The 22,731-nt window shown below is 43.3% G+C and overlaps 1 protein-coding gene across 2 annotated transcripts in view; it reads right to left on the bottom strand.

Annotated features, from left to right (window-relative positions):
* VCPKMT (valosin containing protein lysine methyltransferase) overlaps positions 1-22,691 on the bottom strand; it is a 28,743-nt gene extending 6,052 nt beyond the window's left edge. The window contains exons 1-6 of one of the 2 annotated variants that reach the window (XM_029078699.2): positions 22,415-22,691; positions 20,160-20,270; positions 19,838-19,904; positions 19,155-19,274; positions 18,549-18,653; positions 17,843-17,939 (exon numbers count right to left, since the gene is read on the bottom strand). In XM_029078699.2, the coding sequence (XP_028934532.1) occupies positions 17,925-17,939; positions 18,549-18,653; positions 19,155-19,274; positions 19,838-19,904; positions 20,160-20,270; positions 22,415-22,671 (675 nt within the window). In that variant the 5' untranslated portion in view covers positions 22,672-22,691 and the 3' untranslated portion in view covers positions 17,843-17,924. Of the gene's footprint in view, positions 1-17,842; positions 17,940-18,548; positions 18,654-19,154; positions 19,275-19,837; positions 19,905-20,159; positions 20,271-22,414 lie in introns of those variants that run through there. The other variant, XM_029078697.2, reaches the window with a different exon arrangement.
* Positions 22,692-22,731: the final 40 nt, after the last annotated feature.

Below are 22,731 nucleotides of genomic sequence, written 5' to 3'. Positions count from 1 at the left end.
TCTCCCTCCTACTTAGATTGTGAGCCCCTATGGGACTGCAACCAACCTGAAAACCTTGTATCTACAACAGCACTGAGAACAATGCTTAATACATAGTAAGCGCTTAATAAATACCAGTAATTATTATTACCTATGAAAGGATAAAGACCATTATGAAGACATCAATAGTACATTAGTACTATAATAGTAATAATAGAACTATAGTACATAATAGTAATAGTAATAACAATTCTGGCTAGCACCGATGTGGCAAGTATGTTTGGGTCTCAAGGCCGTTTGAGTTGCTATCCTGGTGATGAGCGAATGATTGTGAGCCAAATGAGCACTGCTTCCTAGGCAGTTCTCATTTGTCTCACAAACATTCTCTCCTGCATTCATTCAATACTATTTACTGACCACCTAATGTGTGCAGAACCCACACTAAGAGCCAGGGAAGAATACAATGGAGAATAAATTAGCCCTTAAGGGGCTCACAATCGATATGGAAGGCAGGCAGCAAGCAGGCAGGTTGGTCATGAGCACACGAATAGAGATTAAAATGATGAAGGATAAAAAATACAAAGAGAGCTGTAAGCATTAGTCTGATCCTCTTCTCCAAATCTTCTCGGTCCTCACGCTCAATCTTTCCCCGTTTAATTGCCTCATTGCTGTGCCATTCTATTGGATGGAATCTGTGGCCATGATAGTGGAGAGGGAAAGAGGTAAGAGGAGAGGAAAATCAAGACGCGATAGCATTTTGCTACTGCTCCCCATTATCCCTAGTGAACAGGTAGCCTGGCCTACATAGGTGGAAGCAAATTACAGGGAAATCACGCCACCACAAACAGGAGGCCCTCAAAATTGCTGCAATTGGACAGCCACCTGACAGATCTGGTTGGATTGTGAGCTCTTGGGTAGGAGAGATCATGTCTTGACCTCTATTGTTCCTTCCCAAGCACTTAGTACAGAGGGCTGCACACTGCAGGCAATCAATCAACTCTGTATACTGAGGACTTAAGTTGTTCGTAGAGCACTGTACTAAGCAAGTGGGAGAATACATTAGCATAGATAGACATGATCCCTGGCCTCAAGAAACTTACAATAAAAATTGTTTCCTCCCCTTAAGGACTGGAGGAAAGAAGGAAAAGGGGAGAGATACATAGTTAGTGCTTAAATAAGGAGAAAATAAGAGATTACAAAGAGGGAGACAGGTTTGGACTAGTGAGTTAGATTTGGGAGTTATCAGAGTGGCCTCTCAGAAGCGGCGTGGCCTACTGGATAGAACACAGGCCTGGGAGTAAAAAGGATCTAGGTTTTAATCCCAGCTCTGTCACTTGTCTGCCGAATGACTTTGGGCAAGTCAATTAAGTTCTCTGTGCCTCAGTTACCTCATCTATAAAATGGGAATTAAGAATGTGACCCCATGCGGGACATGAACTGTGTTCAACCTAATTAACTTGCATCTACCCCAGTGCTTAGAACAGTGCCTGGCACCTAGTAAGTGCTTAATGAATACTATAAAAAAAAAGATGGTAGTTGAAGCTGTGGGAGCTCAACTAACATGAGGGCAGAGACAGCATGTGATGAATAGGACTGGTGGATTGAAGATCACTAACAGTCACTTCAGAGATAGCAGCTTTGGCTGAATCAGTCAGATGTTTGACTTAGAGCTGAGCCGTGGACAGAGATCGATAAAAATTCCACCCTTTGGCACTTCAACACTCATGCCCACGATGTGCCTTCCAAATGGTTGTTTTTGCTGTGGAGAATGCAACAGTGGAGAACAAACACGGCATCTTTTTCATCTCAGGCTCAGATAAAAAATGTAGGCTCTGACTCCAAAAGTGGACTCTCACTCTCTCCTTTCTCACCCGATCCCCACTGGAAATAGCTGGCTCTCCAGCTGGGGAGCCGGCTACATCACACCCTGATCCTCACTTCCAAGCTTGCCGGAGAACCTGTGCTTGCCGGAGAACCTGTGTAACCTCCCGATGCAAAAGAAGTGATTCATTCCCCACAGCTCTGATTGTGTGGCTCACATGTCTTGCTGGAAGAGCAGGTCACTGATTTGCCTCATTCCCCAAGTCTCCTATGCATTTTTCCCCCAAGGGACTTGGAGGTTTTCGGTAAAAGCTGCAGTTCTCTGCTGATACGATTCATATGCCATGTTAAAAGAGGGTCTCCCCGACTGTTACTGAAAGGTTGAATGAAAACCTGTATTAAGCGCTTACTGTGTGCAGAGCACTGCATTAAGCGCTTGGGAGAGTACAGTACAACCATAAACAGAAACATTCCCTGACCACAATGAGCTTTAGAAATGGCCTGGCTGTCAGTTTACACCTGCACCTATTTATTTATCAAAGAGGACAGTTTAAGAGACAATCTCAACTCCTCTCCTCAATTCCCATCTTCTCCTTCCAAAGATATACGAGCCCCTTGAATTTGGGATTGTGGGACTGGTCAGTTGTATTTATTGAATGCTTTACTGCATGCAGAACACTCTACTAAACTCCCGGGAGAGGACAATAGAACAATAAACATTTTTCCTGTCCACAGTGAGCTTACAGTCTAGCGGGAGAATATGCCTAGATGTAATGTTCCTATATGTCTTGTGGAGGGGGAAAGAGGTTATGTGGCAGCTGCAGGGCAGATTAGAACCATCTCTCTGACACCTCTCTAGCTGCAGGAAGGTGTTCTGTGCATTCTATTGGCTTTATTTGCTATGTCAGTTAATTATGCCATTACCAAAAACAATAGAAAAATCATTACTGTCGCCTGTGTTTATAGAGCCTTTTACTTGGATTGAATTCAACATGCTGCTTCAGGAGGCTGCAACCTCTTTGCCCTTGAAGGTAGATGGGGTGTAGATGTAAGACTCGCTTTTTAGTCGAACCAAATCCTCGAGAGATCTCACATAGTAATACTCGTGGTATTTGTAAGCAAGCACAGTTCTAAGTGCTGGGTTAGATATAAGTTAATCATGTCAGACGCAGTCCCTGTCCCACATGGGGCTCACAGTCTAAATCGGAGGGAGAACGGGGATTGAATTCCCATTTTATAGATGAGTAAACTGAGGAGCAGAGGAAGTGAAGTGACTGGCCCAAGGTCCCACAGCAGGCAAATGGCAGAGCTGCGATTAGAACCCAAGTTCTCTGACTCCCAGCCTGTGCTTTTTCCAATAGGCCACGCTGCTCTTAGGATGGAGGTGGTGCTGAGAGACAAGTGTCAGAAAAGACTCGAAACCACTCTTCTTCCTTCCCCTACAAACTCCTTCTAGGCAGGGAACGTGTCTTATGTAGCCGTGTGCTCTCCCAAGCGCTTTGAACAGTGCAGTGCATTGGCTAGGAACTCCATAAATACCATTACTACCACTTCTATTCGAGGATCAGTGGAAAGAGCAGGGGCTTGGGAGTCAGAGGTCATGGGTTTGAATCCCTGCTCTGCCACTTGTCAGCTATGTGACTCTGGGCAAGTCACAACTTCTCTGTACCTCAGTTACCTCCTCTGTAAAATGGGGATTAAGACTGTGAGCCTCACGTGGGACCCGATTACCCTGTATCTCCCCCAGCGCTTAGAACAGTGCTCTGCATGTAGTAAGTGCTTAATAAATACCAACATTATTATTATTATTATTATTTGTGCCCCTTTGAGAGTGAGCGACAGGAAGGGGCAGAGAGCTCTTTACATCTCTCGCCCTCATCTCCCCTTGGGGAGGAACTACCCACTCTACACCTGGGGAGCTCCTCCTCCTGCTTCGTCAGCAGACTTGGCCCCCAGGTCCCAGCTAGATCCCTGGGCACAGCTTTTCCTCAAGTGGCTCAAGTCATCTGTGGCACTGGAATCCAGGCTCCTCTTCCCCCTTGAGAAGGGGCATCACAGCCAACCGTTTCCTCAGGATTTCTCATGCTCCCACCGAGGCAGTGTGGAGAACACCCTAGGGCGATGGGAGCAGTTGTTGGACAAGTTCTCCCTCTACCTTCCTGTTCCTCAGTTCATCCGTCGCAGCCCTTGCCCCGGGGCAGCGCCAAAGGCGGCCCACGCTCGGCAAACCAACCTCTGACCGGCCTTGGCTCTCCTCCAAAAACGAAGCCGGCAGAGGCCCCGGGCATCCGGCCCGAGTTATTCCCTGCTGGCTCGGGCCTGGGCCTGTCCCGTTGCGCCATCCAACTCCCACTCCCGGCTCCTTTGGAGAGCAGCGGCCACAATCTGCTGGCTTTCCTCAGGTGAGGTGTGGGCCGCGGCTCCAGAGACCTCGCCCACGCCCGGGCCCCACCCCAGTCAGACCCATCCAACTGAGATTGTTCCAACTTGCAGGTCTTTCAGCGACAGGGAGCCAAGGAGCCGAGCCTCTTCAGGGTGACCTTGAGGGCTAGAAACTGAATAGCCCGAGCCCTTTTATCTGCTGGGTCGGAGGGAAGGATCAACAAAGCGCTTAAAAGGAAAGGGTGATTAGGGAAGGCAAACAGGGGCAGGAACCTCTCCTAGGAAACAAGAATTTGGGATTGTGGGACTGGTGCTGGTGTAATGCTCCTAGATTAGGTGTGGTTAAGTCAAGAGGAACTGAGTGCAGGGCCAAGCTTCATGTTGGCTGCTAAACTAGGTGCTTAATAGTGCAGGTGCTTCTAGGTTTCTCACTGCTTTTATCTAGTGAGACCACTGCATCTTAAGGAATGGCAGGTCCACATCTGGCCTGTTCCCTGCCTGCTTCACTGAAAGAAAAGGTTTCTGCTTCAGCTGCCATATCAACTTCAATAGGCTCGAATGGGCAACAGAATTGGCCGTCACCTCATTCTTCAAACGGGCAAGAGGCAAAGTAGACATTGGCTGGCCTCAGGAAAGCCAATCTTTTGGTGCCAACTAGTCAGGTGGTAATCTAAACCCAGTGGAAAACGGAGACCCTGAAAATCAGAAAGCATCGACTGCAGAAACTCCAAGGGACGAAAATGCTATCACCAGTTCCAGTTGCCTTTGGGAACAATCATTGACTGTAGGCCCTCCCCCCAGAAAGTTGTCATCCTTACCTGAATGGTCCAATTCGATCTCTGGGGTTAATGGACAAAGTCAGAAACAGAGACTCCAGGGACATGCCAGTCATTGAAGACAGAGGGAGAGGTTGGTTAGAGACTTCTCTCAAGTGGTTTCCAACAACATTTTCTGGGCACATAGACTCATTTTCTAGATAGGGAATTTAGCTGTGAAGCTTGGCGATGGGTTCTTGGATCTGCCACAAACTAACTCTGAGACTTCCCCTTATGGTGGCTCTGTAAAATAGGGGTGGAAAGGTGAGGCTTCTGTTCTGGAAGGCTTTGAGGAGCAGAGTGGCCTAGAAGAAGAACTTGGGCCTGGGAGGTAGGGGACCTATGTGGTAACCCTGGCTCTGCCACTTCTGCTACGTGACCTTGGACAAGTCACTTAACTTCTCTTTGTCCGTTTCCTCATCGGTAAAATGGGAATGAAACCATTTGCCCTTCTTTCCCCTTAGACTGAAATCTCTGAGGGATAGGGACTGTATCTGACCTGATTACCTCTATATCTACCCCAAAGTTAGTGCAGTCCTGGACACACAGTTAACACTTAACAAGTACCACGGTTGTTATTAACTAATGGAAGGACTGGAAAATTTTTGTGAGTACTTCAAACCTCATACTTTAAATAAGTCATAATCTGTGCTGACTGTGGACCAAACCAGCTAAATTCCAGACATCTTCGTCACAAAAACAGCTAACAACCTTCAAACCTCAACCTTAACCTTAATCTCAACCCTCAGTACGAGGATTGACCCTCATGGGGTTTGACCATTGATGGTGAGTTTTTGGAAATGATAATTCAAATTTTGCATTGATTAGTCCTTAGGCATCTAATCTAGCTGACTAATTGTTTTCCCTTCTGTATTCATTAAAGTCATTCCCATTACTGAGGAAGTTACTGAGTTGAAAGTTATTGCTCACACTGGAGAGAAAGGAGGGTCAAATGAAAGGTGTTCATTCTAAAAGAATGGGAAAGAACCTCTCTAAAGGTCTACACTTGATGGTGCTTTAAGCCTGACCCTCGGCGGTCACTGCCACCTTTGCAATGATGTTCCAGGAATGTCTTTGCAAGGGGATAATTTCGTCTCTCAGAGCGATCTGGGCTCATTATCGCTTATGAACTGGAAAGTTGAAAAATACATAGATGGGGAAATAATAGCATCCTGGCTATCGAGCAGATAGGCTGCTCTTTGAATTACACCTTAAGTGTGATTATGTCAAGAGCCTTATAATGATTATCTAGGCCAGGCCTCGGATAATGGGAAGCGCATTGTTGCACAAGGTTTCCCTCAAACTTTTCAGCATCAGGAAAAATCCCAGTCTCTATGCACGGAGGTTGACACATTATCATTTAGGTAACTGCAATGATAATGTGTTAAATGATGCTGCAAAATAATTCCCTGAAACCCACGATAAAGTGCACAGATGACACAGCTGTAACTGGCACATTGAAGGTTGGTTTCAAGAAGTCCCGATAGAGTTAAATTAGATCAAGATGGGCAGAGGGTTTGGGAACGGTGCCTTAATGGTTTCTCTTACAAGTTTCAGAACAAGGTGGGGTGGGATGGAGCTCTATTTCAGACAGCACAGAACCAAACTCAAAAGCAGAGAGAAAAGGGATCCAAAGATCTGGATGAGTAGAGAAGCAGCGTGGCCTAGTGAAAAGAGCATGAGCCTGGGAGCCAGAGGTCCTGAGTTCTAATCCTAGCTCTTCCACTTGTCTGCTGTGTGACCTTGGGCAAGTTTCTCTCAGTTTCCTCATCTGTAAAAATGGGGATTAAATCCTACTCCTTCCTACTTTGACTGCAAGCCCCATGTGGGACAGGAACTGTGTCTAAAATAACCTTGTAGATACCCCAGTGCTTAGAACAGTGCCTGGCACATAATAAGCACTTAACAAATACCATTATTATTCTTATTCTTCTTATTATGACACTTCCGGGGGCGGAGGGGCCCTAAATCCAAGGACAGTCATATCCTACACACCAAGACCCACTTGATGGGTCAAGGAGTTGGCAAACTCTCTCCAATGGGCTTAGAGATGGAGTAATTCCAAGATTCACTGGAGACTTGATCAAGTTCATTTAGTTCCTGCATTTCAAACCTAATTGGTAGGTTTTTATCACTATTATCATTGTATACAATAAAAGAATAAGCCCCCTAATATTAAAACAATAATAATAGTATTTGTTAAGCACTTACTTTGTACCAAGTACTGTGCTAGGTGCTGGGGTGGATGCAAGATCATCAGGTCAGAAACGGGGTGGGGGGACGACAGGCATGGAATCCCCATTTTACAGATGAGGAAACTGAGGCAAAGAGAAGTTCAGTGACTTGCCCAAGGTTACACAGCAGGTAAATGGCTAGAGCTGCAATTACACCCCAGATATTCTGGTTCCTGGGCCTATGCTCTTCCCACTAGGCCATTCTGCTTCTCAAAGGAGGATTTGGGTCATTCTCCTGCTTGGATTTCAACCTCTTCTTGTCTCAGATACTACCTGGATTGACACAGCCCTCTCCTTTCAAGGTAAGTAGAAGAGTAGAAAGTCATGATGGCTTTAATACTTTTCCTCAAAAACCTGCCTTCAGAGGATACTATCACAACATTTGAAAATGATGTGATGCTGCATCCAAGCACACACTGAGTTTTGGTTTGAAGGAAAATGGAATGTACTTTTTGGTTCTTTGAACATCAGGGATGCAGGTACAGGGATGAAAAGTCACCAAGTCCTCATTTCCCTTTCTCCCATTCCCTTCTGTGTCACTCTTTCACTTGGGTTTGCCCCCTTTATTCACCCCACTCTCAGCCCAACAGCACTTACGTACATATCCGTAATTTATTTATATTAATGCCTAATCCCCCTGTAGACGATAAACTCATATTGGGCAGAGAATGTCTCTACCAACTCTGTTTTGTTGTACTCTCCCAAGCACTTAGTATAATGCTCTGCACACAGTAGGCATTCAATAAACACGACTGACTGATCGATTGAAAGCTATCCGAGTTAGTAAACTCGGACTTCCACACCAGCAAATTACAGTGAATTGTGTGTATGCTTCTGGAAAGAAAAGGCTTGCTACAGAAGCCTAATGTCCTATATACTAAAAAAGAACAGAGAACACCCTTGCAGAAGAAGCATCCTCCAGTTCCTGCTAGAAATGTCCTTCCTTTTGCCTATGCAGAAAGAGCTACAGTGGCATTATGCCAAAGCGCATTACGAACACTTTCAAGGCTAACAGAACCGGAAAGACATCAAATTTTTTTTTACAAATAATTTTAACATTTTACAACCCTCAAGTTATCAGTTAGAGAGTACGATTCCCACAATTCTGTCTCTACTTGTTTTGATTTCATAGGGCAAGAGCTTAATTAAAACATACTTACTTAGAAACAAGGACTATGAACCTGATTATACTAACTAAGAGAGTGGAAGCACGAGTTATCTTCCACAGGTTCCAACCTGTCAATACATGTGTCAATATCAACATTTAATCTGGCATACTGCAGATCAATAAATTAATTTGGCCTTTGAGATCATCTAATGAAGTGTCAATCAACATGGTTCATCTTCAAATTTTAACCTAAGATACCCTAGGTCCTCCACAGACTAACTCCCCCAACTCCCCAAGAGCCAGGGTTCATTCTAAAACTTTTAGACATTTAAATAATTTGTGGCACTTTTTAGAATGGCATCGTCCTTAGGTTCGAGTCAGAAATGGGATTTCTAAATGCACCACCAAATGGGGCCCAACTCTAGGAAAAATGCAACATTTAATATAATAGAAACAGAATTCACAGAGGACCAAAACACCTATCTAGTAAAAAAAAATCCATTTAGGATAGTAAAACTATTTATCCCATCAAAATAAATTAGCTTTGATTCTATCATCTGATATTATAGAAAATGATCAGTGAGCCAATGATCTAAACAGAGGCTAAAAGAAAGCCATGCCGAACTATTAAATGACACACTTTAAAACCCCAACAGAAGCAATTCTGGATACTTATAACTGTCACTTTGGATGATCACATTTGTCAAAATCTCAGACAGTGGGCAATGTTAGCTCTCTCGGGCTCCTGAGTTGACCACTCCTGGCAGCTGTGGCTGGCCCTTGGAATTCTCTGCTCTCTGCCTCTGGAGCTGCAGTTCTGTGGCCTTGGGTTCTAAACCCACTTTAAACCCACTCAAAGGGAAATAAGCCTTTCCCCTTTGGTCAAGCAGAGGGCTATACTGTTGCAGCAAAAATCAGCAACTTGGTATGAACACTAATTAGTTCATCCTCCAAACAAGGGAATGATATCCCTCCAACTCACAGTGAGATTTCCCCAAATTTCTCCCTAGTAAATTCTGGAAATGAAAGACAGCTCTTCACAGTAGCCGATTTGCTTGTTAAAAGTCATTAAAAGATTAAAAGATATTTCCACTGGTGTGTACCAGAGCAGTGTGGACTTCAGTAAATATGGGGATAATCCTCCTCTTTTTTCATACTGTTTTGTGCTAAAATGATATTGCAAATTCTCTTATGCACAGCATAAGAGATTATAGAAATACATTGGGAGAAAACATACCATTGGATACTTGTAATGTGTTTCTGTGTGTGGGAAACAGACAGTAAAAGACAAAAGAGCTGGGTGAGAGCTGGATTGCTCCAGCGGCACTGAATTCTAGAGGGCACTGGGATTAGGCACTTTGCTCTTAAATCTCTCCTTATGTTTACATAAACCTCCACTGCTGAAAGGATGTTGTGGAAAATATTGACTACATAACAGAGTACTCTGAGCTCCCAGAAAGAAAGGTGCTGTATAAATGAAAGAATAATTTATATACTGAATAGGAAGCCTCGAGGGGGAAGACACATTATTTCATTGACAGGGGCTGTCAGTATCTAGAATTGCAAAGGTTCCTCTCAGGCACAGAGGTAAATTGGCAGCCAGATTCTGGGTTAGCCAGGGGATCCCTTGCTCATGGCTAACAGGGTTGCCCCCAACTTCCTTATAAAGTGAGTCTCTCCTCCGTAATCTTGTAGGGGACTCGGCAGGGGTTGCCCTTCTAATGAACAATAGAAATCATGGTTTCCCAGAGGTGGATGGACATCATCAGATTGACCTGACACTCATATTACTCTGTGGCAGGATTTTAGGTAGGGAGAGAATTATTCAAGGCCACATTCTGACGACTACAATTATGCAAGTCACTGGAAATCAAAGTCACCCTTCTCTGCTTACCCAGTTTTTGGGTATTAACAAAATAGTTGGAAAAAGGATTACAACTAGAGCTCTTCCTCAATGTCTGCAAGAAGTGTCAGTTCTCTACTAAGCTTTGAATGCCTGATATTATTTTTGCTTTTAACACCCACCATACAACCAGGTTTTAAATACAGCTAACAAGTGCAGAAGTTTCCGACGAAATATAAAATAGTCATGCAGCAGTTTTTACTGTCTATCTACATAGGAATGTATTTATGGGCTTGTTGGAGATGCCTATCTACCACTCTACCATGCATTCTGCAAAATGCTGATACAAGTTCAAAGTAAATTAAACTCAAAATACCAATATGTTGATTTAAATCACTTCTCTGAAAGTTCTTACGAATAAATGAACATAAGCATTATTTGAGCACTGACTTATTGAGTGTTTGATAGGCCTCCCTGAATATAATATTTTTAAGGTATTTGTTAAGCACTTACTATGTACCAGATACTTTACTAAGCACTGGGGTTGATACAGATCATGGGGTTGGAAACGGGCCATGTCCCACACAGGGCTTACAGTCTTAATCTCCATTTTATAGCTGAGGTAACTGAGGCATAGAAAAGTTGAGTGACTTGCCCAAGGTCACAGCAGACAAGTGGAGGAGCTGGGATTAGAACGCAGGTCCTCTGACTCTCAAGCTGGTGCTTTTTCCACTATGCCACATTGCCTTCCAAGGTAATGTTCTGAAAGGGGTTGAGATTTCAAGAGCATGAAAGCCTGAGATAGTGAGGATCAGACGAGCAAGTTATGCCATCAGTGGGTTTTAGTGATTTCTGTTTGCTTTTACCAAAATTGGGAACACTTTTCCCCCTGGCCTTTTATTTCCAGCTTTGGAAATCTTAACTGTCAAGCCATTAAAGTAATTTACTTGTCCATCGTATTCAAAGAGGGGGCTACTGATGGTGCTCTAGAGAGTGTATATTGTCACTGAAGAAGTCACGGTGAGCCCAAGACTCCCTTTTGCCCGATATGTATGAAAACACAATCCCACCGCACTGGAGTAAAAAAAATGTTAGCCACAGTATAAGTGAGACTGCCCTAAACTGACCCTGTAGGAAAATTAAAAGCAATAAAACATTTAAAGCCACATTAGAATTGGTACATGGCCAGTCAATTGGTTTTTCACTCTCTGCAGTTTTCGGGTTAAAAAAAAGAAATATGCCAAAACCCAAAAGACCACAAGTTCTATGATTGGCCAGTAATATACCTGGATCGGCATTACATTACAGCAGACCCTCAATATCCCATTCCTTGGATTTTGGCTCTGGGGGCCATGACTAATCATCTTCGTCACTTGTGGCTCGACTGAAACCATAACTCAGGATTCAGGACTCACTCCATCCTGACTGATGCATTTTTATTAAAGACGTGAATTCGGGTATTGGATAGCAATTGACAGCAACGATTAGGTTGGACCCAGTCCCTGTCCCGCATGGGGCTCACATTTTTAAGTGGGAGGGAGAACAGACATTGAATTACCACTTTACAGTTGAGGAAGCTGAGGCACAGATAAATTAAGTGATTTGCCAAAAGTCACACAGCTAGAAATTGGCAGAACAATTGGCAGAACTGGGATTAGAACTCAGGTCCTCTGACTCCCAGGCCCGTGCTCTTTCCGCTAAGCCACGTTACTTCCCTGAAGCTGCAGACCAGTATGGAGCCTGTTCAAATAATTCGACCAAGGGGTGGTGACCAGTGATGGTGGTAGTAAGAGTAATAAGAAAGAGGCAACTGTATGAAATATTCTAGAAAAAATACCCCCAAGATTTAGGAAAAGTCTAATTATGGGATTAAAATATTTAATAATATTTAATAAGACAACATTACACTAATTGATAAGTCAGAGTGCAAAAAATTATATTTCGGTGGCAGAGCAATATACGCATTGAGCCATTACCGGATGAATTTTAAAATTCAAGTGTTTTTTTTAAAAAAGGTGGAGCACACATTTCCAAGGATTACAAATTCTGATCCCCTAACACTTCCTTGAGTTAAAGAAGATGTAGAAATCTTAATCCCTATTTCAAATCTCAGTGGCAGAGACATGTACGGGGCCGTGGGACAAGGCCATAGGACTTTGGAGGGGCTGCAGTGCCAGAGAGATCCTGATTTTGGGGAGAGAAATGATTCATTGATCTGAGACCACCCTCAGGAGGCAGCTAAATCAGTGGCCAACACCCTGCTCCACAGCTGTCCAAGAGGGAGCTGACCCAAAGATGCTGAGGAGGGACTGTTTAGGACATCAACCCTTCCTTCTGCAGACATGGAATAAAACCATGGGGCCTCTGGGGAACGGATAGGAAAGCTGATCCGGGCAACTCCACTGCCCACGCTCTTTCAGGAGGCAGAGCTGGCCTCGTGGTTTACTGCAGTGCAGGCTAAAAACTGTGTTTTGGGGCCTCGAGTCTCTGGATAATTTGTGGCTGCAGACCTATGCTCAGGAAGAAGTTTGCCCAAGATTAAAATAGTAAGACTGTAGGTCATCGAGAAACAGACTGCAAAGATTTTCTTGCACGGTAAGTGAAAGCATTTCTCTGAGAGCAGATAAAGAGAAGCATATAATAAATTATTCTCAAAATAGTTTCAGCCAAGCATGCATCATGAGTACAAACAAACCTTACCCAATGTTATCACTCCAAGGTGAACACAAAGTTATCTGCTTTTTGCATCATGAATGAATCTAGGCCTTTAAAGTATCTGTTTCACCAGAACAACAGACGTCATTAGCAGCCAGAACATTTTGAAAGTTTCATTTCTTTAGATGCTGCATGAATGAAAACCAAACACATCAGGAGAACAAGAATGCAATGGAAAGGAAAAATAAAACAGGAATGATTGCTGTGGCAAAAAATACATATTGAACACGTTATGCAGTTTCATCTCACATATACAGTGAGCTTGACCATGATTTCAGATTCCAAGTTAGTTATCAGCTTGTTCTAGTTTGTGTCTGAATCTCAGAAGTGTGAGGAAAGGTCAAAATCGGTTCCAGTTTAACCACTGCGACCCAATGACCCGATTAAAGAATTTCATAGCATTAGTCCAACAATGCCATCTACAGGGAAAAGCTTGCACAACAAAGTCACACATCAAAAATTCACATTTTTCAGCGGCTGGACAGGTTCAAAACCACCTCTCTTCTGATTTTTTTATGGTATTTGAGAAGCACTTACTGTTTGCCGGGTACTGTTCTAAGCGCTTGGGTAGATACGTGGTAATCAGGTTGGACAAAGTCCCTGTCCCGCATAGGGCTCACAGTCTTAAGACTAATTAAGATTAATTTAATTAAGATTAATCCCCATTTTACAGATGAGGGAACTGAGGCACAGAGAAGTGAAGTGACATGGCCAAAGCACACAAGTGGCAGAGCCAGAATTAGAACCCATGTCCTCCTGAGTCTGGAGGTACATAATTTCAACAGATCCCTCACAGATACATGCTTCAGGAAAACAATTCAAACAACAGTTTTTGTTAAATATCTTACAGTAAGCTGCCTATAGCAATGCATTTCTCAAAATTAAAGTTTGAAATTCAATTTAGCTCACAAATCCACCAGATTCTGCTAATAATAATGGTATTTATTAAGAGTTTACTGTGTGCCAAACACTTTGCTAAGTGCTGGGATAGAGAAAAGATAATCAGTTCTGTCACAGTCTAAGAGGTAAGATCAGATGGCTTATCTCCATTTTACAAATGAGAAAATAGGGTACAGAGAAGTTAAATGACTTGCTCAAGGTCAAGCAGCAGGCAAAAGTACGTTTGTATTCACTGTCAGGAAATACTCTGAATTGCATTCCACAAACGACTAAACCAGATTCTTCTCCCTCCACCAGCCAACAGAAATGCCGAGAATACTAAATCCCAATATGCTTCATATTCAATTACGAGTAATCAATAATACTTAGTGAGTGCAGAGCATCATGCTAAGCGCTTGGGGAAGGACGATGAAGGTGGCAGACAGAATCTCTACCCTTATCGAGTTTATAATTTAGGGAGTAACATCCCCAGCCAGCAGGAAGCCATGCAGATAATTGATCATCATTGTGAACCTACGAGACTTGGGGAAGCAGTGATTACATCTCGATCACCCTCATAAAAAAATAAAATAAAAATGTTGGTATTTGTTAAGCGCTTACTATGTGCAGAACACTGTTCTAAGTGCTGGGGTAAACACAGGGGAATCAGGTTGTCCCATGTGGGGCTCACAGTCTCAATCCCCATTTTACAGATGAGGGAACTGAGGCACAGAGAAGTTAAGTGACTTGCCCACAGTCACACAGCTGACAAGTGGCAGAGCTGGGATTCGAACTCATGAGCCCTGACTCCAAAGCCCGTGCTCTTTCCACTGCGCCACGCTGCTTCTCATGCCGATGTGTACTTTAGGTAGGATACAAGGAAACATTCGGCACTGTAGAGTTTATGTCTGTGGTCTGAAGGAGTCAATATAAATGAAATATTACAACCCAATTATGCCTTTAGGAAGAGCTGAGCTGCATTCTGTGAATTGGGAATCGTGATGTTCAACAGCCAATGTTGTACAACGGATGAACGGAATCCAGAAATAAAACAATTTCCTTTCGGCACTTCAGCTAGTACAAGTGAATCAGTACAGATGGTGAACTGACAACTGCATTGTATTTACAAATAATGTCGCATCACTGGAAAGGAGAATACAACAATCGCAGATGTAACGTCACATGCTCTGCCTAGAAAGAGTCCGAAGAGTAATGAAATGATGCATGTCAATCCTATTTACTGAGTGCTTACTCTGTGCTGAGCACTGTACTAAGTGCTTGGGAGAGTACAATACAACAATAAACAGACACATTCCCTGATCACAATGCGCTTACAGTCTAGAAGGGGAAACAAACATTAATATACATAAATTACAGATATGTACATAAATGATACAGGGCTGAGAGGGGAATGAATAAAGGCAGAAGTCAGGAGGATGCAGAAGGGCATGGGAGAAGAGGAAAGGAGGGCTTAATCAGGGAAGGCCTCCTGGACATGTGCCTTCAAATAAGGTTTCCAACAGGGAGAGAGCCATTGTCTATTGGATGTGCTAGGTTTCACTCAGAGCACACATTCTACATGAAGACACACAGGTGGCCAAGGTGATTCTATTTATCGTGATTAAGTTGCCTTGTTTTTGTCCATCTGTCTCCTCCGATTAGATTGTAAGCCCGTCATTGGGCAGAGATGGTCTCTATCTGTTGCCGAATTGTACATTCCAAGCGCTTAGTACAGTGCTCTGCACATAGTAAGCACTCAATAAATACTATTGAATGAAGTGCGAGCTACATATTTGAAGCAAAACAAAATGGCTTGTTCCTGAGTTGGTATGTGGAACAACAGACAGCCATTCTGGCCTTGATGCAGAAGGTAACCTCACACAGCACTGAGAATGAGTAAAATTCAATTACAAAAGAGAACAAGATGAGAAAAAGGCTATTTACATGTTTGACTCATCAAACACTAGCATGAATGGCTAGTCACTCTCAAACTCACCTATTTTAGCATTCCACTTACTGAAGTCAAAGAGAAGTACACAGCTAACACAAACCAGGAAAAAAAAGGGAGCCAACTAACATTAAGCTTACTAATGAGATTTTTTCAAAGGTACCAGCAGGTGATTTTTGTGGTTTAGTAACAGAGGAAAGTATTATTTCCTTACTATTATGAAAGGAGAGGTACTTTTGAGCAACATCTTTGTAAGGGAGGGACAGGGAGGAAACAGAGAAAAGAGCAACAGGCGCTGCAAACATTAAACACAACAATATAACAAGGGAAATATTGTGGTGTGGCCAAGACTTGTGGGACCTACAATAACCTTTTCAGTCTCATAAGCACTCATGGGTGAAGTTCCCTGTCAGTGGGGTCTTCAACTCTATATAATTACGAGAGTCATACTTAAATGCTTTTTAAGATGTCATGTGGGTTGCTATTAGGGATTGAGAAGAGGGACTTTAGTCTGAAGAAAAAGAGAAATATTGCAGAGAGCTTCTCCGACAGTTCAAAGAGTGGATAGAAGAGCAAATAGCTTCAGAGTGTCTAGTAGGACACCATGAAAAAAAATTAAACCTCGACTTTCATAAGGACTTCCACAGAAGCCATCACATGAATCTTACTTTAGTTTACAAAGCTCTTGCTTAAAAAAAAAAATGATTTCATATCTAATTGCATTTTCTAGGCTGTGAATTGATGGGGATGTTCAAATCAGGCAACCTACATTTCTTTTCTCTAACCTTCATTTTCAGTTAATCTTGATTCTAAAACAAGGTAAGTTGAGAGTTAACAATGAGGTTAAATATAGTTTCCAGAAAGGTCTGGGAAGGGCCAGATTTATAGAGGTCTGTTTATCGAAGTCTATTTTAACTCTTGGTTAATTTGCTCAGTAAAATCCCAATGATTAGATTAGGAGATTACTTGCCTGCAGGGGCACTAGAAAGTGTTTGGGAAGATTTTATGCAGTTTTACACATATCTGAAGATAATTTAGTGTGGTCTATAAATCAAGGTCTGAATTCACAGGGAGGAAAAAGTTCTACTTTATATACTGAGAAATACGTATAACTCAAACATTAAAATGAACTATAAATAATCACGGTGGTCATAAATGAATAAATTTACTACCTTGGAGTACACGAGTCCCTGATCCACAAACTACCATGAGTGTTTTTTAAGAAATTAAGTCATCATCCTCAGGTTTGGAGGTCAAAGACAACAGCTAAGGTGCAAGAAATAGCAGTGGTTCATTTTTTACGTTGGTGGACACTTATGAAGTTATATGCAGATGGACAGTAAAGAATACAACTTCCAACTTCTCAAATATATGCCCTCAAGGTCAGTGAGAAATCAGAAAAGATTTCAGCTTCAAACAATTTTCACAAAAAACTTGGGATTTGAGGCACCAAAGCAGAATCGGCAGAAAAATGTTTAACTAAGAAGATGGGATACAGATGCCAATAACTATTTTCTTGGAATGCTGCTGGTTCAGGGATTATTTCTCCTTCCTTCCCCAAGCCTTTCAGATTTCATTCTAGACTAGGATAATATTCAACCATCACCCTTGCCAAGGGTATCATAAAGCATTTGATCTCTTTTGTGTTCCAAAACTCTGTACAGTGTAAATCTTCATCACAAAGAAAAAAAAAATCAACCAAACAAGCAAAAAAAAATTTCTCCTAGGAAAACATGGTCAGATCCTCTTTAGTTTCCTAATTATGCCCTGCCTGATTGTACTGTGTTCTTTTTTTTCAGGACTCTGTCTCACCTCAGTACATGTTTTGTTTGAGTGATCCACCTGAAACATGCCCTAAAGTCTGTGATTTCACATAGGGCAAAACAACAGTATGGGTTAGATTTAATATCATACTCTTCCAAGAGCTTAGTTCAGTGCTCTGCACACAGTAGGTGGCTCAATAAGTCTGACTGATTGACTCCCTTCCCTTCAGGACTGTTAGCATATAATGACTGTTACTTCTGTGAATTCTATGTGGTAACCAACTATCTGCTCATCTCATTCATCAAATCCAGTCTCCAGACATTTAAAAAAACAAAATAAAACAGGAAAAAATTATTTCCAAGCTGTTTTCCCAGGCTCTATCCACACCATTAGCTTATCCAGTTGTCATAGGCTTGAATTAGTCGGTCAAAAGGGATCATGATGGCAAATTCTATAAAAAAGAAATTAAGGCTTTAAAAACGTTTTCTCACCCCCAAAACACTGAATACTCACTGGGCATAGCAAACTATACTAGAAAGGTACTTCGGTATTCACAATTGTGGGTCAACCCTGCTGTCAGTATTTTGGTACTTCTGGTACAAATGAAAAGAGCTTTGTAGATGGTGACGTTCTGAGTTGGTCCCACAGAATTTCATAGGCACTGCTTATAACAATAGCTTCCAATAACACTCTCTTGCCCTTAAAATTCCCCCCACCTCACTTCCTAGTTCATTACGGTGAACACTAGGGTCTCCTTCCTACAAATACACAGAGGAATTGCCCCACCTCCAAACTCCCATAAAAACGGGCAGTTTTAGCTTACTGAATAAAGCCTTATATTTTCCAAAAACACAAAATCAGTTTAAAGTGGTTCAGGACCACTTGTCAAAAGCTGATGTTCTCTCAGCATGCTCTTTACGCTGTTCATTACCTTTCCCTGTCCAAACTGGCATGAGCACACATACAAAACAAAGCCAGTGGCATTGCCTTTCAGAGGAATTCTGTGTTCTGTAAATTGCAAAAGCAAATTCAGTGACTTGACAAGGTAAAAAATAATTACCATTTTTTTCCGCTGGATGTGTAAAATATGAATATCTTCACTCCGATATTCTTCATCATGTTTCTGTAGGGGAATCTTTTCCAGATCAAAATCCAGCTGAAGAAGCTATAATTGAATTAGTAACATACAAACTTCAGGTTGACTATATTTCCTGTAATCTTGTTAACTTCTTATTTAACACTATGAAAGCCTATTCAAATTAGAACACATTTGAAATACAACACCTTAACACAGTGCTCTGCACACAGTAAGTGCTCAATAAATACGACTGAACACCCTATTTTCCTCATCAATATTAACCTTACCCTTCTAGTGGAGTTTGATAATGCTTCTTTACTCCCCAGAATTGGAAAAACATTGCTAAGTGGGCAGGCCCTGGGTAGTTACTAAAGCCCCTAGCAATTTGGGAATTTAAATAACTTTGCAAAGAAAATTCGCATCTTATAGCAATACCAAAAACAGAATTCTATATTTGAATCTTTTGGCAAAGGATCTGAACATGAGATTACCCATCAAAATATACAATTTTACTGCAAGAAAAGTCCTTCAAAATTAAATAGCTAACTGCTGATATATTCATTAATTAGTTATCAGATATGAATTTACCTCAAAATACTTTTTCTCTATTTCTGGATTTTTCCCCATGGTTCGTTGCTCATAACAACATATGATGCAGGTTTCAGGCCCAGCAAGATCTTTCAGGGTCTTCAGCAGTGGCTCCAATGACTAATCAAAGAAAATATTTTCCATTTAGAACTGCTGCTCTTTCCCTATGGCTGGGGCTAAATCTCATTAAACCTAGTCATTGAACTTCCTCTTTTCTATTTATGTGAAATACAAATTTAATACTTAATAATATTTAATAATTCTAGCTACACAACACACATCTGAACATACTAGTATTCAAATAGAAAATCATATCAAGGCTAGCATGTCCTTTGGGAAACTGTCCAACAGACTCTTGAAATAACTTGGCGTCAAGCTTTAATCCCAGAGCTCTACCACGATGCTGCTATGTGACCTTGGGTAAGTCATTGTCAGTGGCCATCTCCTGTGGATAAATCCTCCCAAAATCTAGATTTGGATTATGGATTACTATTGCTTTACCTATTTACCTGTCACTATTTTATTATAGCAAATAAGCTATAAACACATGTAATATTATGGAAGATTTTGTTTCTGGGTTGCTTCTGCCAATCCTCTCCCATCTCAAAGGGGAAGAAGTGCCTTTCCCTATCATTTTTTCCGTTTCCCCTATGGGTCTTCGATGTCATCGCTTTATTGGTTACCTCTTCGTAGTATATGCAGTCTGCCATCAATATATAATCTGGTGCAAATTCTGCCACTTCTTCCCCCCTTTAAAGACAAAACATAGCAAAGTTACTTTACAATATAATAAAAATATATAGACCAGAAAAGCTTTGGGAGTAGTGACTCAAAGCCCCACATGGGACAGGGACTGTCAGATCTGATTTTTCTGTATCCACCACAGTGTTTGGCACATGGTAAAATGCTTAACAATTAACAGAATTATAGTTCTGACATTTTTAGCCCAAGTCAACAAATGTGAGCAATTCATAAGTGGAAATAGGGTTCAAAGGTCATACCAACCATTTCAGTACCTTGGCTTGAACTGAGCCCGTGACAAGGTGCTTATTCACGTCAATGTTCATCTTCAGCAGGTCCTGCAATTCCTCGAGATCTGTCAGCACAACATTCGCCCTATGGAACGGCACCATATGTGTGCATACAATATAGACATTACTCAAAAAATACCATAGTTCGTGATGTTTGCCCTTCTACTCTCCTAGGTCGGCCTTGGTGATCTTGTATCTATCCGGGTTTTGATGCATAATAAGCACTTTACACTGTAAACTCATTATGAGCAGGAAACATCCGCTAATTCTGTTGTGTTCTTCCACGTGCTAAATATAGTGCTCTGCACGTAATAAGCGCTCAGTTAATTCCACTGATATATTAACACATACCAGTCGGTCAGTTTTATGTATTGAATGCTCACTGTGTGTACATCACTGTACTAAGCTCCTGGAAGAGTGCAATAACAAAATATAACAGACACACTGCCCGCCCAGATGAGCTCTCAGTCTAGAGGACCACACTTTTTTTTATGGTATTTGTTAAGCATTTCCAATGTGCCAGGCACTGTACTAAGCGCTGGGATCGATAGGAGCAAATCGTGTTGGACACAGTCCCTGTCCCACATAAGACTCACAGTCTTAATCTCCATTTTCCAGATGAGGAAACTGAGGCCCAGAGACAGAGGCACTAGTCATACAGCAGACATGTAGCGGAGTTGGGATGGAACCCAGGTCCTTCTGATTCCCAGGCTGGTGCTCTATCCACTGAGCCACTCTGCTTCTGCTGCTGAAAAGCAGCTTGGCTTAGTGGAAAGAGCCTGGGTTTGGGAGTCAGAGGTGATGGGTTCTAATCCCGGCTCCGCCGCTTGTCAGCTGTGCAACTTTGGGCAAGTCACTTGACTTAAATGTTGGTATTTGTTAAGCGCTTACTATGTGCTGAGCACTGTTCTAAGAGCTGGGGTAGACACAGGGGAATCAGGTTGTCCCACGTGGGGCTCACAGTCTTCATCCCCATTTTACAGATGAGGTAACTGAGGCACCGAGAAGTTAAGTGACTTGCCCAAAGTCACACAGCTGACAAGTGGCTGAGCCGGGATTCGAACCCATGACCTCTGACTCCAAAGCCCATGCTCTTTCCACTGAGCCACGCTGCTGCTCAGTTCCCTCATCTGTAAAATGGTGAAGTCTGTGAGCCCCAGGTGGGAATCTGAAAACCTTGTGTCTACCCCAGCGCAAAGAACAGTGCTTGGCACATAGTAAGCGTTTAACAAATACCATCATTAGCATGGCTCAGTGGAAAGAGCCCGGGCTTGGGAGTCAGAGGTCATGGTTTCGAATCCCGGCTCTGCCACTGGTCAGCTGTGTGACTGTGGGCAAGTCACTTAACTTCTCTGTGCCTCAGTTCCCTCATCTGTAAAATGGGGATGAAACCTGTGAGCCCCACGTGGGACAACCTGATTCCACTGTATCTCCCTCAGCGCTTAGAACAGTGCTCTGCACATAGTAAGCGCTTAACAAATACCAACATTATTATTATTACTATTACTCTCACACTTAGAAGCAGTGCGGCATAGTGGAACGAGCCTGGGCTTGGGAGTCGGAGGTCGTGGGTTGTAATCCTGGCTCTGCCGCTGATCAGCTGTGTGACTTTGGGCAAGTCACTTAACTTCTCTGTGCCTCGGTTACCTCATCTGTAAAATGGGGATGAAACCTGTGAGCCCCACGTGGAACAACCTGACCACCTTGTATCCTCCCCAGCGCTTGGCACATAGTAAGAGCTTAACAAATGCCATCACTATTATCATTATCACTTGGCCTCAGTTCCCTCATCTGTCAAATGGGGATGAAGCCTGTGAGCCCCACGTGGGACAAACTGACCACTTTGTATCCTCCCCAGCGCTTAGAACAGCGCTTGGCACTTGGTAAGAGTTTAACAAATGCCATCACTATCATCATCACTTGACTTCTCTGGGCCTCAGTTCCCTCATCTGTCAAATGGGGATGAAGCCTGTGAGCCCCACGTGGAACAACCTGATGCCCTTGTATCTCCCCCCAGCGCTTAGAACAGTGCTCGGCACACAGTGAGGGGTGGAGAAATGGCACCAATAGGATACCACGGTGGAAGGAATGCGAGGGGAGGCAGGTCGGGTCAATGGCGAAGGTTTCCTCAGGGCGAGGGAAGGAGGCCGTCAAACGGTCGCTGAGGGCCCCCGCCGAAGCCCCGCCCCTTCCGGTCTGCGCCCCCACCACTTCCGGTCCCCCCCTCACCCGAGCGTGGCGGCCATGAGCCCCACAGCGCCCGTGCCGGCCCCCAGTTCCAGCACCGACCGCCGGCTGAGCGGCCGGGCCCCGTCGCCGGAGAACCCCGGCGTCTCCAGGTACTTGGCGAGGACCAGGGCGGCGTCCCACACCACGCAGCCCACGCCGCCCGAGCCGTACTGGTGCAGCCGCAGCACGGAGCCGTCCCGTTTCTCCACCGTCCGCACGAAGCCCCTCAGGGCCGGCTCCGGCGGCGTGGCCGCCATGCTGCGCCGCGCTAACCACCCCCCCCGGCTGCGCGCGCAGCGTGCCCACTTCCCTTCGCC

Source organism: Ornithorhynchus anatinus, chromosome 14 (assembly GCF_004115215.2).
Source record: "Ornithorhynchus anatinus isolate Pmale09 chromosome 14, mOrnAna1.pri.v4, whole genome shotgun sequence".
In the NCBI taxonomy this organism is placed as follows: domain Eukaryota; kingdom Metazoa; phylum Chordata; class Mammalia; order Monotremata; family Ornithorhynchidae; genus Ornithorhynchus; species Ornithorhynchus anatinus.
Note: the sequence above shows the minus strand (reverse complement) of the source record. Positions and strands in the feature narration are given on the sequence as shown.